The following is a 13396-nucleotide window of genomic DNA, read 5'->3' on the forward strand; positions in this document are numbered from 1 at the left end:
CAATTGCACAATTTACCATTAATGCAGCTTAAGGGTTTTTCAAAAGAGGGACTCTCAATTAAAAAGCTTTGTAAGGTTGAAACTCAATTCCTTAACGAAGCTGTAAATTCATTATTTTCTTTTAAAAACAGTTTCTGTAACTGTGGCTTTTAATTACAGGATTACTAAAACTGAACAAGTAGCATTTTCACCACTGATAATGAGTTTTATTTTCCAAGTTATTTTTTTCTGTCAGGATTTTTTTTTAAGAGAAAAAAATCTCAGTTGTATACCCTGCCATCTCTGGATGGTAAATATTTCATTACAAATTTGTAAAGATGTTAGCTCTATCCTTTTAAGTTAATAAAAGTGGCTCATCAAGCAATGTCTCCATCTAATAATTGCATGTCTTCTTCCACTTAAATATAAGTGGAAAGAGATGACTGGTTTATCTGAAGCCACCTGGGCTATACAAAGGTCGTCATTCTTACCAATACCATGAAGACACCTCAGTATGCTGAGAAGTGAGAAGAAATTTCTTCTTTCCCAAGTCAGAGGAAAAGACCTATATGAAGAATCAAGTTGATACTGGGAGACAGGTAGATGCTCTAGGTTTCTAATACCAAAGTCAGGCCATACATCTCTCTTGCTTCTGTCAGAGAGGGGCAGATAAGGTAACTATTACTCCATGGGATGTTTTGGTTCTCTTTAAAAGCTATATACTGGTACTAAAAGGCAGGCAAACGATTCCTGATTTTGATGCAAGAAACAATATAAAATATTTCTGCTCGACAGTTTCAAATCTTCTGCGCAGATATTTGACATAATGAAAATGAAGCTTTTACCCAACTGCCACAAGGATCTTTATCTTCCTGTAACATAAAAAGATTGTGAAAGACAAGACAAGCTAATGAAAATTAATAAAGTACTTTATTTCAATTGATTTGAACTATTACAACACTGAGCTGTAACACAGCTACCAAGTATTAGGCATACAGAGTCCCTGAAGTCTGGCTGGCAGACTATAGATGATGGAACTACAGAGCTTCCTCCCACATAACTGAGAAAAAAAGAATTGAAGAAAAGATGTCAAACTTCAGCAGTCTCTCAACCTCTATGAGCTTTAAAAGGGAGAGCTTTTAAGTGGCATTTAAGGCCTCCTTCAGGATCAGTGGACACTCCTGATGTAAAAAATATAAATATACAATCAAGCTTTAAAAAAATAAACAAAAAAGCTTCGTAGCCTCTTCATATTCCTGGATTGCACCTTGGAAAGTAGCAGGCAATGACATGAGTCCATCATAATTTCGATTATCTAAATCTTATGAAAGGATGTGGGTTTGGGACAAGTCCTTCAGTTTTATTGCCAGAATCTACTAAGTTACCTGCAGCATCCCAAACCCACTAGTATTCTCCTCTCCTCATGCAGTCAAGGCAGGTCTTGTAGCACTATAAATCTTGTCCTTGTACACTGGAAGCTAGTTTTGTCTGAATGGTAGAGGAGTGCTGGACAGCACTCAATTGAGAAAAGTTGCACCACTAGTACAAACTAAAGCTCTTGACCATCTTGTGATTTGCACTTCCCAAGTAAATTGCTCCAATAAAACCCTCATGTCTACTGAGGTAGAGAGCAGAAGGCACAATCTCACTGAGTTTGTTTTTCTGGCTGTGAGGTTGGCTGCACAGATAGGAAGAAGGCATTGTCTGAGCTAAGACAGAAAGCAGACAAATCCAAGTAGAGCGCAAGAGAGGCCTTGCTTACAGAAGTCATCATTCCAAACTACCTGAGGTAGCTGAACAATGAGCAAGATTCATTAGAATTATTACTTATCTGCAGCAGCTGTGAGGCTGGACAAAGAGAGATCTGAGCATAGCCCCTCTCCAGCAGCTATTGACAGCAGCTGCTGTAGACACTGAGGACACAGAGACATTATGCATCTTCATCCTCTTTCTCTAAGAAGTCTGTCAAGGTACTGTCATCGACAGGAATTAATAAGTATTCCACACCATCAGCTCCCTGAGAACAGACATACACAAACATTGTTAACACCAGCATACAGTGCCAGGCAAGCCACTAGACAGCACTGCAATGTTAGCATTTATCTGCAGTCTGGATTAGGGCTGGACAGCATTCTGAATAACTACATTACTGAAAACCTGGAATATTTCACTGGAGCAACACAGGAAATGCACAAATACTGAGAAAAGTCACTAAATGAGAAATCTCCTGGTGGGTTATGCTTGTCTGACACTACAAAGCTCCTTAACACTGTGTTCCTGTATCTTGTACTGCTATACTGCCTCATCATTATCTGCATTCTTATAGAAATACAGGTAATACTACCAAAAGCAGACTGGCAGGCTCCACAGTCTGCTACTTCTCACAGTCTTCAAAAAGAAGACATGTAGGTTGCTGAATAAACAAAGCACACTGTTTCTGCAGCCCTCTAAACCCCATCCATGTAAAGGATGTTGGCATACTGGAGGCATTTCAGACCCTTGCCAGTTCCAAGGTGCTTGAAACAATACAGCAGGTAAGTATCTTTTTTATTCCAAGTGGCTGAGTAGAATTCTTCTCTGGACTCACCCGCTTGGTCCGGATGAGCTTGTGGTCTCTGAATTCTGTCAGCTGTGTCCTGAGTGTCAAGTCACTGTTCACAAGGAAAGCCTCCCGACACTGCTGGTAAAAGTCTTGGAACGACAGCCCTGGAGACAGAAAAAGGAAAGAATAAGAAACTGAAGTAGTTAAGTCTGACAGGTTTTTCCAGGTCTCACAACACATATTGTCCACCTCCAAGTCTTGCTTTGGCATAGAGTGGCTACAGTAACATCACCTCTTGCAGATATACAACCAAGGTAATACTTCAGTAATTAATGGAAGACAGCTGAATTAACATTCCAGTCACCCTGCTGCCTAATGGAATTTTAACAGCACTTTAAATGCATTTTCTACAATCATTAATCTCTCTTAATTTCCAACTCCTCTATCTTGCTTTCTCTATCATTAAAAAGTTATTCATATCCACTGCAACACCTGTTATAGACAGTGACAGAATATTCCATATGTATCCTAGAAAGCAGGGGCATGTCAGAAGTCATTTATATAGGTAATTTCAGTACATGTTACACGAATTCAGTCTTAATTTAATTTTTTGTTACTCCACAGTCCCCCCACCAACGATCTCAGTCATGTCTAAGCATGTAAGAGGTGGCCCTTCAGAATCAGCCAGTGCAGTGATTTCCTGTCTGAGTCAGACACAGTGCCACTAGAAGGACAGTGAGCCTCACTGAGCCAACTGTTCCAGCACTTCTGTTGCTGAAGATGTAACGTGCATACCAAAATCCAGGGCTGCTGTGAACAGGAACATCCCAAACAGATGAGAAAAGGTGGGTGCTTACCTGGATAAGATGGGTTGTCCTTTTTCTCCAGCTGGTGCTGAGCAAGCAGTCTGAATATCCCCCTAAGTGAAAGGAGGAAAGGGGAAAATCAATAATAATTTAAACAGCCCAAAATTCCCACCATTAGAAAATATTAACTAATTTTGCTTTATGCACAGAGACCTGGTTGTGAATCTCATCACTGGACAAGATTTGCTACCCAAATGCTGCTCATTTAAAGTAACCAATCAACTGGAACTCGGGTTCTATCCTCTTCGTCTGGAACACTACTATCAGAAAACAGAGACTGTAAAGACTGGGTCCTTGCAAAGTGTTACTGTGAAGTGTTACAGAGTCTTACCTGGCATTGAGAGTGAGGCTATGCAGGACATGCATTAGGGAGCTCAAAGCTAAAGATCCAGAGTGTTGTACTAAAAGCGAGTTCTCATAAGATGTTTCTTCCACATAAGGATTAAATGTGGTTGTTTCATACCAAAGCCAGTTATAGAGGCTCAGCTTTGCCTGATCCCACACTAGACAGAGAGGAAAAAAAAGAGCAGACAAAACTGGAAGATTCATGTTTTCTAAGGTGTTAAACAAGCAATATTAAAATGAACCTATTTCTCCTGTAGGATTGAGGAAACAATATATGCTTGTGAAATTCACATTACCTACACCCTGCTAAGTGTAGTTCCAGAAAGATAAACTCTTGCAACAAAACATTTGCAGGCATCCCTTTTCCATAGATACATTGTAAATCCTTCCACAGTCAGGAGTGTGCAAACAATTTCTGGCTGCAGCTAGAAGCTCTGCCTATAGAAGGGGCAAAATAGCTGAAACAAGATCCTCAGAGTGTGTGGAGATTCCTCCCCTGAGTGGGGATGCCCCTCCTTACTCCACCAGGCTGAGCTGAAGAGACACGGTTGTTGACATGGGTAAGTCATATCAGTCTCTACTTGCATTGTTTTTGGTAGCTTTAATATAATTGCTTCAATATTGCTTTTAAAAGAGTGAACTATACTAATAGTTACAGCTACTTGTGCTGTGTAGTAAATAATTCTGATTATGATCTTTTAGTCTAAGCATAATTGTAATAAGTAAGTAATTTATTTAAGCATACTTGCTTTGCCATCCTTAATTTTGTGAGATAAAAAAAGTTCAATTGCAGCTGTACAATCCTTTAACATAAACCATCAGCTAAGTCTGGGGCTAAGACTGGGTCCAGCCACACCTACATCTTGTCTGAGAAGGAGTTTAGGAAGGAAGGGGGTCCCTTCTGCACCTCCTAGCTCAACAGGAGGGATTTTCTAATAAACTTTATCTGAAGCCCCCATTCGGCCTACAACACTGACAGATAAAAGAAAATAGTTTAGATGCAAAAACAGACATAACATCCAATCTCCAGTTCAGTAAGTTCCTAAAATCAAAGGCTGCCAAAAGCTTGGAGTCTGTGTATTATGCTTAGTGGTATTTCTCACTATCTTTATACAGTTTTGGTTCAGCACAGCCACACTCCCAGTCAGAACTATACACATCTGTTCTACACATCAACAGCAATACATTCTAAGTAACACCAATACATGGTAAGCAATACATGAACTTTTGAAACATGCTTAGCAGCCCCAAGGCAGAACACAGATCCCTCTCTTGGCTAGGTCAGGCCCAGGGGAACTCACTGAGAGGAGCGTTGATGTGATCGATAGAGGCAATGACGTAAACGCTAGGCAGGGAGGATAACTGTGCAAGGATCTGCTGACTTCTTTCTCCTCTCAACATCTGGCTGTCCAGGTTATGAATGAGGACATAGAGCTCTAAAGATGAATCTGCAAGGTCAGAAAAAAATCCAGTAGAGAACAACCAATCAAAGAAACTGCACACAAACAATATCCTTTCTATTGTAAAGCTTAGTTTGAACCTATACTGGGTGTTTCTGAGCACCTAAAAGGGTTTTTCTCAATTCATTGTCAGCATAGCTACAGGGTTAGTTTTTGTCAGTTTAAGCTTTTCTGTTACAATCCACTTTCCACTTGCTCACAGCTTTCCCAGGAATTGCCCCTTTTAGCTGTGTTTCTTCTGCAATTGAAGATCATTGAAATATATTTTAGAATGGAAGTCTAAGCACAGTTTATTCACCTGCTTTTGATTTACATTACTAGGATCTTTGAGCTCCTCCTCACAGCAAAAATGCATTTTCTATTCAAGATTATCTGGATCCAAAGCATAATAACTTCACTGAATATTTTAACAAGTTCCAAAAAAAAGTTAAGAGGCCTAGCTCAGATAATGCAAATGGTAGATGTTAAAATTTCCAGCTAGCTTCTTGCTGCTGAACTTATCCTTGGGAACACCCATTTCCTGAGTCCAGAAACAATTTCAGAACTGTAACCAGTTTTTGTGCAAATCCATACATACTTGTCTGCCAATGGAAACCAGTCAGATCAGCTATACTGTAAGACTGACTTATGTACATTCAGGTGGGAACTGCTGTTACCCCACTTTTTTCACTTAGTCCCACCAGAAATACTTGTAAGGCAACGATGAAAAACAGAATGTAAATGCTGAAACACCAATGCCATGCACAATTCAGATTCCATGGCAATTTGTGAACGAATATACAAGCACCAAGACAGACATTCAGAAATAATTCAGCAAGCATTTTGTGAGGCAACCAATTCTAACCTGCTTGTTTGACACTGCTGTAAAACACTGTAACAGTTAACAGCTTACATCAGGTTATTACACATGTATGTACACATATGTATGTTGCATAAATTACAAACAAGAAAGTATACTAGCTACAATGCACTGAGAAACTGTAGCTTCCTGTGTAGAAATTATAAGGGAAGAAAATGTCCAGTCTCTCTTAACGGTAAGTAGATTCTAACATTTTTATGCATAAAGTTAAGTCATTTTACCGTCTTTAAACCTTTTGGTAATGAATTCAAGTTGGTCAAGTGGGCTGCGAAAGGTCCCTACATGGTCCAAAACTTCCTCTGTGATGGAGTTGAGAATCTGAAAAAGAAAACATGAGAGTTCCTTATGAAGGGCTCTGACACTGAAGTGCAAAAAATCTGAAACTGAGTCCTTGGCTGCCTTGCAAGAGATAATCTGATTATTGCTAAAAAACCCCTAAAACAGCAAATATTAATGAAAAAATTATACCCCTTTTCAAAACAGTGACATAAAATAAGGCTTTATGAGTGATGAATATCTATTAATGACAGAAATTACTGCAGTTCCTTGGAAAATATATGGCATAATTTCTTCAAAGTATTAGAAGAGACAGGAACTGCTCTTCATTTAGAATCTGTTGCTATAGGGTGCAGCACGTTTCCTTAACATTTTGCACTGGAAGACTCTAGAAGTACACAGGATGATTACATAAACCCATAAGTTTTCCCCACACTTACAGATCTCACAGTGATGCTGGGGAAGTATCCATTAACCACCAGGTGAAGAGAATCCTGGAGCAGAGAGGTACGAAACTTCTCCAACAGAGCACGCTTTGAGCCCAATCCATAAAGCACAATATTGAAACCCAAGCTGCAGAAAAGTGAGCAAATACACTGGATCAAAAAAGTGCAAGTCTGGTTTCAGGTCCATACATTCATTAAGCAAAATGATCCATTGCAATCTTGGTTTTAAAAACTTCACATTTTGTCAACTCCAGGCTTACCTTAAGCTTACAGCTGATAAATAAGGTTAGCTACAAAGATTTTGAAACCTGGCATGTGCATCCTAGCAAAAGAATCAGTTTAGCAGCCTAGAGGCTCACAAACTTAGCAACACATCAATGGAAGAAAATGCTATTGACTAAGAAGAGAATACTAGATCTACAACTTTAAGTAAGAAATAGTAATCAACATTTACACACATCCCCTCACCAGTAATTACATTACATGTTTACTACAGGTCACAGTAATTAGAAGAATAAAAAGCAAATCTTCATACTGGTTTTTCACTCTGATCCTCTGGCATAATTTCAAAGCAAAATTACTCTATACTCAGGTATATTTCTTATCCTAATTGTTCCACAGAAAAAGAGGCAGGAAAGCATACAGACAGCATGGTATGGAATTGTACAGACCCAGAAAAGTTGTCTCACATTCCTCACCCTCTCTCAGGCTGCACTATGATATGTGAAATGCTCATTAGGCCTCAGCCTTGATGAACTGCACCTAGACTAAACCTCTCTCCAGTTTAGCAAACACTGTCTACTCCCAGGAACTAATGTCTAATGAGCACCCGTTTCTTAATGAGTGACCTTGGAAACTCATTCTTCTTGTCTGAAAAACAATGCAAGTGGAATAATATTTCTGCTGCTGAACCTTCAGAGAAAGTTACTGACTCAAATTGTGGCCAGGATGAAAAAAATCACTCTGACTGAAGCCCACTGTCTTGTGTCCCTATAAAAGCAGTCTGAAGTGAGACCCTTTGAGCTCTCCATTATGGGGAGCTCCTGCATACTAAAGCCCACCTTCTAACAACACTGTAAGCAGTGGTCCAGAGTGAGATCTTCTTGAGCTCTCCAGAGAATTCCCAGAAAGTAATTGACTCATAGTATGTCTCAAACACCAATAAATGGGTGGCTATGAAGCCAACCAAGTAGTAACAGACAAGAATGATTGGTAATAACCAAGGACTACTGGTATTCATGGTGCTGATTCTGGTACTGGTTCTTTCTCATGCTGTGAGAAAGAATAAATTTTGGATGGAGAAGGAGGCCCAGGTGGAGATAGGGCAAAACCTTTTCATGAGGAAAAACAACAACAAAGTACAGTGCAAGCACAGGAATAACTGGCAGGAAGTGGATATGGACTGTAAGGTGGGACTGCAACTACCAAAGACTCCCAAAGCCCTCAGACCCTTTTCCAGAAAGGCCTAATAGAACAAACTGTGCATGATAACTAATTAGCATAGAAAGCAACAAACCTGTCTTTGGGGCAGAGACATCTGTCCATAGAAAGGCAACTCCCCCTGCACAAGCTCAGGAGATGCCCCCTGGACATCTCATCAGCTGAACCAACACAGCTGGATTGTAACTGATAACCCAGATCAATGCTGAATCCAGGATCACATTCCCTCAGCTGACTCAATGCTGAAGTGAGGGCTGGTGATCTCTTTTTCAGTTTTTAATTACCTCTCCTTTATAAAATTAAGCTCTTTAGTTTCTCTTTTCCCTTCATCCTGCCCCTTTCCAAAATCCAGTGCCATGTGCCTACATAGTAGATCAGGGACTAACACACCCATTTCCATGCCAAGTGTGTGATTTGCTAATAAAACTCTATGATTGTTTGTGGACCCTCTTGACTTCTGTAATTCCTTTCCATCAATGAGCATTTTTGAATCTTAAGCACTTCTTTACTTTCAGGTGTGGGTCATCACAGGAACACAAAGCTTTGTTTAGGTTTGAGAAGCAGGAAAAGCATTATCTTGATCAGAAAGAAGAGTATCAGGTTACTCAAATAGCACTGGGAAAAGGTAAGGTGTTCAACAGCTATCACTGCCTTCATTGTCATCGAGGGATTTGTTTCTTCTGCCCTGCCACATACATCTCTAACCATCTGCCCAGATCACCAAGTAACAGAGAACTCCTCCTCTTGCAACTCTCCAACTTTCAAAGCTGATGTCTTCTTCATACTCTCTGTCCCTCCCCCATGGACCACCGATTTCCTTATACTCCACTTCCTTGCAAAAGCTTCCAAGGTGCTTTCTCATCACCAGTATTGGCTCCAGGCTCAGAGGTGGTGGTCTGCACTTCTATAAGGTGCTTCAGAATCTCACAGGGTCTCTATAGTTCCATTTGCTTTCCTGAATGTTCACCCTTCTCTGTCCCATGAAGACACACACAAAGCCAAATAAAATTTATATTGCCAGTGTTTCCAAAAGCATTAGGGTTTCTTCATGCCCAGGTCATTAGGTACCATGGGCACTGAAAGTTAACCACTACACCACTGGAGACAGCCACAGACTTTAGATGGTGAGGTGGGCTACTCACCATTAACTTGCTGCTGTGAACATAAATGATTCCTCACAAAGAGCACTTCTCTCATCATTCATTTTCCCCATTCTCATTATTCATGTTCCCTGTTTGTGAATGCCTTCTAGCTTGGTTTAGAGGCAAACTAACCAGTTAGAATGCAACTTCACTGCACTCCAGACATTCAGTTCAAGGAATTAATCAGATATGACTTGGTCTACAGGAAGCACTGAATTAATGTCACTCACTTTTCAATTTAAGCAATCCAAGAACAAAATTTGCTCCACAGGATGTTATTGACATGAGTTTACTGGTAAATTTACTGGCAGTGTCTTTTAACTAAGCTTCTTCAGTGATTCTCTTTGGATACTTACTGTAATTGCAGCATCCACCTGGAAAACAAGGATTCATGTTGCTGGTTAAGGTCTCTAATTTCAGCAGCATAGGCAACGGGGGCATTTTTCAAAAGATCATGCAGTGTTTGCTGTGTTGAGAAAGAAAAGACAGTCATTCATAGCTGAGAAAAAGCAAGAGATACATCTGGAGTCCTCAAAACACTCTCTAGCATGCTCCCTATCTAGAGAGAATAGTTTTCATTGTCAGTGCACTCAATTTGTGGTTAGTTTATTTTCCCTCCCATGAAGACCCCACTAAGCACAGTTATGCTCCTGGAGACACAAAGCAGAACCTTAGTATGGTAAACAGCATCTACACTGGGACTAGAACAGACAACACACCATGCATTTTTCTCTTCCTGCCAAGTATGGGAAAACCACTACAGGAAAAATGGATACACACAGAGCTTACACACCACCAAGCACTATACCAACAAGATACAACATCACATCCCTGCTCATGGGAACAAAGGCTCCAACCAACACACTTAGCAAGGGTTCAGGTGTTTGTCACTACAACAGAAAGCTCAAAATGCCCACCATCTTAAAAAAATGACAGCAGAAAGGATATAATTTGCAGCTGATAGCCCATTGTAGAAAAGCATCAAGAATCGAAGGATTAATTCAGCTTTGAAGATATACTGTGATGCTGACATTTAAGCTGTACAGTAGCATGAGAGTCAGCATCAAATCTACACTGGCCTCTCTTTCTCTTCAATTTTAACAGCTTTGCTTCCCACTCCCTTGCAGCAGAAGACAGTTCACTCTGGAAAGGCAGCTGTAATGTATCAGACAAAGTACTGAGAGGCAGAACTGCTCAACCTTCAACTACTTTGAAGCCAACAGTAGCTGTAATGCTGTAAGCCTAAATTTCCTTCCACATATGTTATGAAAGAGCTTGTTAAGAATCCAGATGTTACCCTGGGCAGCAATTCCAGACAACAGCAGGCATCACGCAGGCTGCATATATGCCATCTTTTAAAACACAAATGGATACAAAAAGCAGTCACAGACACAAGAGCTCCCTGTATTCTACACTGTTCCTTGAGACCTGTCCTTGTAGGGTACAACTGCTTGATTTGAACTGTCTTGTGGAAGTGAAAGTAGGGAGAAAAATAAAGTAATTCAGTCACCACCATCAGACTATTCCTATCTCCTAGAAACTGCAAGGGAACAAAGTACATCCAACAAACAAGGTGACAACATTTTGCAGAGCTGTTTCAGTTCTGCAAGTGGTTTGACCCAGTAACTTTCAGATGATATCAGCTCTCTTGAATTCCTCTACACACAAATAGTCAAGGCAGCTTGCAATTCTCCTTTACCACTTCATTGACAAAAATGATGTTCTAAAGCAAGTCTCTACAATTCTGCTTCTCTCTCTTCTCCTCCCCCAAAAGCAAACTTTCACCTTTTCTGGTAACTGCAGCTTTCAGAGCTCACCTGACAGTGCCTTCTCTCTACATTTTCCCTGCTGTCACAGGTTCAAACAACTGGGCACTGTCCCTGCCCAGAACAGCAGTAGAAAACATACTGCTTAAATTGCTACCTAAATCAGCATTACCACTGACCACATAATCAGTAGAAATAAAGTGAAAATAGCAACATCGGAAATTTTGATGAACTCTATCATAGAGTTCCCTATCTATCATATCAAAAACCCAGAGTTCTGTGACTCACTGTGAACTTCACCTGATTCAATCTTCTTTTCCGCAACTTCTGCAGGGTTCGGTCTGAAGTGAGCACTTTGGAACTACTGTGAGCTTCAAAGTATTCCTCCATCAGGTTGCCCTATAAAAGGACAGCAAGATCAGCAACACTCCTCCTGCTGTCAAGTTACCCCTGTCCCCAAGATAGCCAATGAGACAGAGCAAGGGTGAACACAGAAAGACAGCAAATACTTGTAAAAATGGCTTCTATAGCAGCATTCCACCAAAGCTAACCTAGCCAGATGATTCTTCCCTGAAGAGAGAGCCAGAAAAGAGATTCTGAGAGAGGAAATGTAACAATAATTCTTAATTGGTGTGGGGATCCCTGGCGCTGGAAGGAAGCAAGACAATTAAGCTGAACACCAAGCCAGAATGGTACTGTGTGCTCCTTCTGGTACTACAGGAATCAATTTCTTCATCCTGTCTCAACATAAGGTCTCCTGCTCCATGAACATCTTAGACTTGTCCTTCTGAAGCTGCTAACGATGTCACCTGGATTAGCACACAGGTTCACATGGTACCTTTCCAAGAGGGATTACTCAGAAGTACAACAAAAGCCAGCCCAGCTGGTTTGATCTGAAATGAGTTTAACAATTCTTCCCCATTGTCAGGTGTGGTCCATAACAGCTTATTGTCACTATACATCCCTTCATGTTTGCTAGCTTGGGGGTATATTTTTGCAAACTCACCACCTTTTGCTCCTTATTTTTTTTGGCTAGGCTGTTTCTGGGAGGAGGTGTAGATGCAGCCTTAGTTTTTGCCGGAGTCTTTTGATCTGATAAAACAGTCATGACTTCTTTCTGTTCATCCTCATCCTCCTCCTCCTCCTCTGAGCAGGAAGCAGAATACTCACTCTCACTTTCTAAATATGGATCTGGAGCTAGAGCATAAATTTTAAGGTTAAAAGCTAGGAATGACTTCGTACACGGAACTCATTTTGCACCATCTCACATACATTCTCAAGATGTTTTACAAGCACATGAATCCTAACTGTGTTTCACAGAAAGGTGAAATGAATGCTTAAGAGAACTGCAAACACAGATAACCATTTCTTTTGTAGTTCTAGGATCACAAAGTATTGTTAAGTAAAGCTTCCTCCTTGATACCAACTAAGAAACATCACTGTACCATAAAAAGAGACCAAAAATGAACAATGGAATTCCCTATTTCTCTTAGCATCTTTATTTCAGTCTTCCCAAATGCCAATCATGCAGGCTGAGTATCTTCTATGTCACATTCTTCAAAAATGTTGTTGCAAAATACCTCTCATATCAGCATTGATTGAAGAGCACAGATGAAATCTGGCTCAGTCTTGGTCTTTCACCACAAAAGCAACAGAAGATGAAACACCATGTACTAAACTCTCCTCTGCATTCATTCTGGTTTAGCCAACCAGTTATTGGAAATATTTTGACACGGATGTCCTAGCCATCATCAAAAAATGTTATGCCTGGTTCAAGCAATTGGGCCACACTAAATGTCAGAATAGGTAAGATTCCTGGAAGTTTTGTCTCCTTTAATCATGTTACTGAAGTTCAGTAACTTGATGTTTCTAACCCTTCTACCCCTCACCTTAGTAGCACTCAGTTGTAGCGGAAAGGCTTACATAGATTTCCTTAAGGACATTTCTACACCCTGCAGGATGAATCAGGTTGTTTCAGTCACACTGCTACCACAGACAGAAGCTCAACAGGAAAACACTCTCCCTTGAACACAGCACCTCACTGACTGTGGCAGCCAACTGCAACGACTGACCTTTACCTGCTAGTCTCTTCCTGAGTCTGTAAGGTGTGGTGGACACAAACTCTTTCTTTTCATTCTGGAACAGCAAATAAAAAACATGCATTAGAAGAAACATCTCCCTCCTCTAAACAGCCCTCTGCCAAGCAAAGACAGGTTACATTTCCAAACTGTTTCAGCCCGTGTGAAACTAGAAAAGTAGAGGAAGTTCAGTATGG

General features: G+C 40.5%; 1 protein-coding gene across 1 annotated transcript in view; it reads right to left on the minus strand.

The window, feature by feature from the left end:
- Positions 1 to 797: 797 nt before the first annotated feature.
- LOC134047070 (hyccin 2) overlaps positions 798 to 13396 on the minus strand; it is a 68539-nt gene continuing 55940 nt past the window's right edge. Inside the window, exons 19-29 of the mRNA XM_062497983.1 lie at positions 13200 to 13257; positions 12128 to 12318; positions 11422 to 11520; positions 9712 to 9821; positions 6768 to 6900; positions 6273 to 6369; positions 5034 to 5180; positions 3719 to 3890; positions 3379 to 3440; positions 2567 to 2685; positions 798 to 1996 (exon numbers count right to left, since the gene is read on the minus strand). Of these exons, the coding sequence (XP_062353967.1) occupies positions 1910 to 1996; positions 2567 to 2685; positions 3379 to 3440; positions 3719 to 3890; positions 5034 to 5180; positions 6273 to 6369; positions 6768 to 6900; positions 9712 to 9821; positions 11422 to 11520; positions 12128 to 12318; positions 13200 to 13257 (1275 nt within the window). The 3' untranslated portion in view covers positions 798 to 1909. The remainder of the gene's footprint in view (positions 1997 to 2566; positions 2686 to 3378; positions 3441 to 3718; positions 3891 to 5033; positions 5181 to 6272; positions 6370 to 6767; positions 6901 to 9711; positions 9822 to 11421; positions 11521 to 12127; positions 12319 to 13199; positions 13258 to 13396) is intronic.

The sequence above is a fragment of the Cinclus cinclus genome, chromosome 9 (assembly GCF_963662255.1).
Source record: "Cinclus cinclus chromosome 9, bCinCin1.1, whole genome shotgun sequence".
Lineage (NCBI taxonomy): Eukaryota > Metazoa > Chordata > Aves > Passeriformes > Cinclidae > Cinclus > Cinclus cinclus.